The 3,756-nt window shown below is 55.2% G+C and overlaps 1 protein-coding gene across 2 annotated transcripts in view; it reads right to left on the bottom strand.

The window, feature by feature from the left end:
- Positions 1-352: 352 nt before the first annotated feature.
- The window catches only part of LOC122543229, an 18,177-nt gene continuing 14,773 nt past the window's right edge, over positions 353-3,756 (bottom strand). For both annotated transcript variants that reach the window (XM_043681705.1, XM_043681704.1), the window contains 2 exons: positions 1,138-1,322; positions 353-589 (listed from right to left, as the gene is read on the bottom strand). In XM_043681705.1, the coding sequence (XP_043537640.1) occupies positions 455-589; positions 1,138-1,322 (320 nt within the window). In that variant the 3' untranslated portion in view covers positions 353-454. The remainder of the gene's footprint in view (positions 590-1,137; positions 1,323-3,756) is intronic.

Here is a 3,756-nt window from a genome sequence, read left to right as displayed (position 1 = left end):
GGTTTGGAATATAGCTCCCACCATTCCCAACATTAGGACACCACCAACACTGTCCCTTTCTCTCTCTGTCCCCTTAGCTCCCCCATCATGCTCTCCCTCTTCTCACCCTGTGTACTCACTGTCTCTTTCTCTGCCCGCTCACATGCACTCTCTCTCCCCACCACACTCTGTGTGTGTGTGTGTGTGTCTCTCTCTCTCTCTCTATCTCTCTCTATCTCTATCCCCACATGTGCATGCTCTCTGTCATTCACTCTCCTCACACAGCATTCTCTCTCCTCCACCCACTCTCCACACTCTCTCTTCCAACCACCCCAACATGAAGACTTCTTGATGAACTGTAAAGCAGAGAAAGTTTGAGCACGATGCAGTTAGTTTATTGACAGATATTTTCAGAAGGGCCATGCTGCCCCCTGGTGTTGGTTCGTGCCTCTCTGCTGAGGAACTGAAGCGATGATCAGCTTACTACAGGACGCTGCTGAACACTGGGCATTCCACTGAGCTGTCGTTCACCTTGTGCACGTGGTAGCGACACTGATCCTGATGGAAAACTGCAACACAGTCGTCTGGGATGGCTACAGGCATGGGGACCCTGCAGATCATACAGCAGCAATGGATCAGAAGGATAGTGGCTGATAATCAGGGACCCATTCCCCAGGCACACTACTCTCACTGCAGATCCCCACCAGTGATCACTGAAGAATCCACTGCACCAGACCACTTCACATCTGTCCCCACCCCACCTTTACCCCTCCCTCCCATTCCCCTCTCCCTCTCCCTCCTCACCGTCTTTCCCATCATTATGACTCCCACCTCCCTCAGCCCCATGCTCCCATACTCCACCTTTCACCCTCACTTGCTGTTTACTCTGACCCCAGTACCCCTCTGCCTTGCTGCTCTCCCCATCCCTTGTCTGATTTCTGGGGTTCTCCCTTCCCCCCCCCCCACCCCCAGCCCCACCTCCCAGCCCTACACTGGGATTGCCCCCTGGGCTGAGGGTGGGGGAGGAGGTGTTAGGTGTTGGAGTGTGACCCTTCCCCATGACCTGACTGAGCTCCTGTCCATTGACTGTCCTCCCCACGGTGTGTGTGTGCTGTGAATGAGGTCCCGGTGGGGGTGAAGCAGCAGACCATGACACACGTGGAACAGCAGTGGATCTCTCCGGTTGAGCAGACACATCTCATACAGTCGGAATTTGTCAAATTTGCTTCCAGCGGATACACGACGCCATTGTCTGTACAAGTTATGTTCTGGGTTGCGACTAAGCAGTAAGATTCTTCCTGGTGAATAAGCAGGAACAGCAGGGAGACAGATACCACCAGCCTCTGTCCGGTTTGATGGGAATGAGCCAGGGAACAAGCAAGAGAAGATGCATTAACTCAGGGCACAGCCCACCTCCCCCCCACCCCCCGGCCCCCCCACTAAACCCCAGTCAGACTGAGATTCCTGGCCACAGGATATCAGGGAGATGTGGAGACAGAGTCGGGGGAGGGGAGGATCTGTGGAAAAAGCTGGGATGATGTGAGTGTGCACTTGTTGAAAGGCAATGGAACATGGGTCTCCAAGTCTTCAGCCTGATCCGAGGGTCACTTCCCAGATTAATCCCTTCGGGAAGAGGGAGGCAGTTCAACTGGGAACACCAGCCCACATTGCGATCCCCGACTCCCTCGGGAAGAGGGGATCTGTCAGACAGGGATCCCCGTGTCCCTCGGGAAGAGGGGGATCTGTCAGACTGGGATCCCCGTGTCCCTCGGGAAGAGGGGGATCTGTCAAACAGAGATCCCCGTGTCCCTCGGGAAGAGAGATCTGTCAGACAAGGATCCCCGTCTCCCTCGGGAAGAGGAGGATCTGTCAGACAGGGATCCCCGTGTCCCTCGGGAAGAGGGGGATCTGTCAAACAGAGATCCCCCGTGTCCCTCGGGAAGAGGGATCTGTCAGACAGAGATCCCTGTGTCCCTCGGGAAGAGGGATCTGTCAGACAGGGATTCCTGTGTCCCTCGGGAAGAGGGGGATCTGTCAGACAGGGATCCCTGTGTCCCTCGGGAAGAGGGGGATCTGTCAGACAACAGGGATCCCTGTGTCCCTCGGGAAGTGGGATCTGTCAGACAGGCATCCCTGTGTCCTCGGGAAGTGGGATCTGTCAGACAGGCATCCCTGTGTCCCTCGGGAAGAGGGGGATCTGTCAGACGGGGATCTCTGTGTCCCTCGGGAAGAGGGGAATCTGTCAGACAGGGATTCCCATATCCCTCTGGAAGAGGGGATCTGTCAGACAGGGATCCCCGTGTCCCTCAGGAAGAGGGGGATCTGTCAGACAGGGATCCCCGTGTCCCTCGGGAAGAGGAGGATCTGTCAGACAGGGATCCACGTGTCCCTCGGGAAGAGGGATCTGTCAGACAGAGATCCCTGTGTCCCTCGGGAAGTGGGATCTGTCAGACAGAGATCCCTGTGTCCCTCGGGAAGAGGAGGATCTGTCAGACAGGGATCCCTGTGTCCCTCAGGAAGAGGGGAATCTGTCAGACAGAGATCCCTGTGTCCCTCGGGAAGAGGGATCTGTCAGACAGGGATTCCTGTGCCCCTCGCGAAGAGGGGGATCTGTCAGACAGGGATCCCTGTGTCCCTCGGGAAGAGGGGGATCTGTCAGACAGGGATCCTCATGTCCCTCGGGAAGAGGAGGATCTGTCAGACAGGGATCCCTGTGTCCCTCGGGAAGTGGGATCTGTCAGACAGGCATCCCTGTGTCCCTCGGGAAGTGGGATCTGTCAGACAGGCATCCCTGTGTCCCTCGGGAAGAGGGGAATCTGTCAGACGGGGATCTCTGTGTCCCTCGGGAAGAGGGGAATCTGTCAGACAGGGATTCCTATATCCCTCTGGAAGAGGGGATCTGTCAGACAGAGATCCCCGTGTCCCTCGGGAAGAGGAGGATCTGTCAGACAGGGATCCCCGTGTCCCTCAGGAAGGGGGGGATCTGTCAGACAGGGATCCCCGTGTCCCTCGGGAAGAGGAGGATCTGTCAGACAGGGATCCCCGTGTCCCTCGGGAAGAGGGATCTGTCAGACAGAGATCCCTGTGTCCCTCAGGAAGAGGGGAATCTGTCAGACAGGGATCCCCGTGTCCCTCGGGAAGAGGGGGATCTGTAAGACAGGGATCTCTAGCCCACAGATGACCAGCTTTCCCTAACTGAACTCAGAACATTACAGCGCAGTACAGGCCCTTCGGCCCTCGATGTTGTGCCGCCCTGTCATACTAATCTGAAGCCCATCCCACCTACACTATTCCATGTACGTCCATATGCCTGTCCAATGACAACTTAAATGCACTTAAACTTGGCGAATCTACTACCATTGCAGGCAAAGCATTCCATATCCTTACTACGCTCTGAGTAAAGAAACTACCTCTGGCATCTGTCTTATACCTATCCCCCCTCACTTTAAAGTTGTGTCCCCTCGTGTTTGCTGTCCCCGTACTTGCAAAAAGGCTCTCCCTGTCCACCCTATCTAACCCTCTGATTATCTTGTATGTCTCTATTAAGTCACCTCTCAACCTTCTTCTCTCTAATGAGAACAGCCTCAAGGCCCTCAGCCTTTCCTTGTAAGACATTCCTTCCATACCAGGCAACATCCTAGTAAATCTCCTCTGCACCCTTTGCAAAACTTCCACATTCTTCTTATAATGCGGTGACCAGAACCGTACACAATACTCCAAGTGCAGCCGCACCAGAGCTTTGCATAGCTGTAGCATAACCTCATGGTTCTGGAACTC

The sequence above is a fragment of the Chiloscyllium plagiosum genome, chromosome 42, assembly GCF_004010195.1.
Source record: "Chiloscyllium plagiosum isolate BGI_BamShark_2017 chromosome 42, ASM401019v2, whole genome shotgun sequence".
Classification (NCBI taxonomy): Eukaryota; Metazoa; Chordata; class Chondrichthyes; order Orectolobiformes; family Hemiscylliidae; genus Chiloscyllium; species Chiloscyllium plagiosum.
Note: the sequence above shows the minus strand (reverse complement) of the source record. Positions and strands in the feature narration are given on the sequence as shown.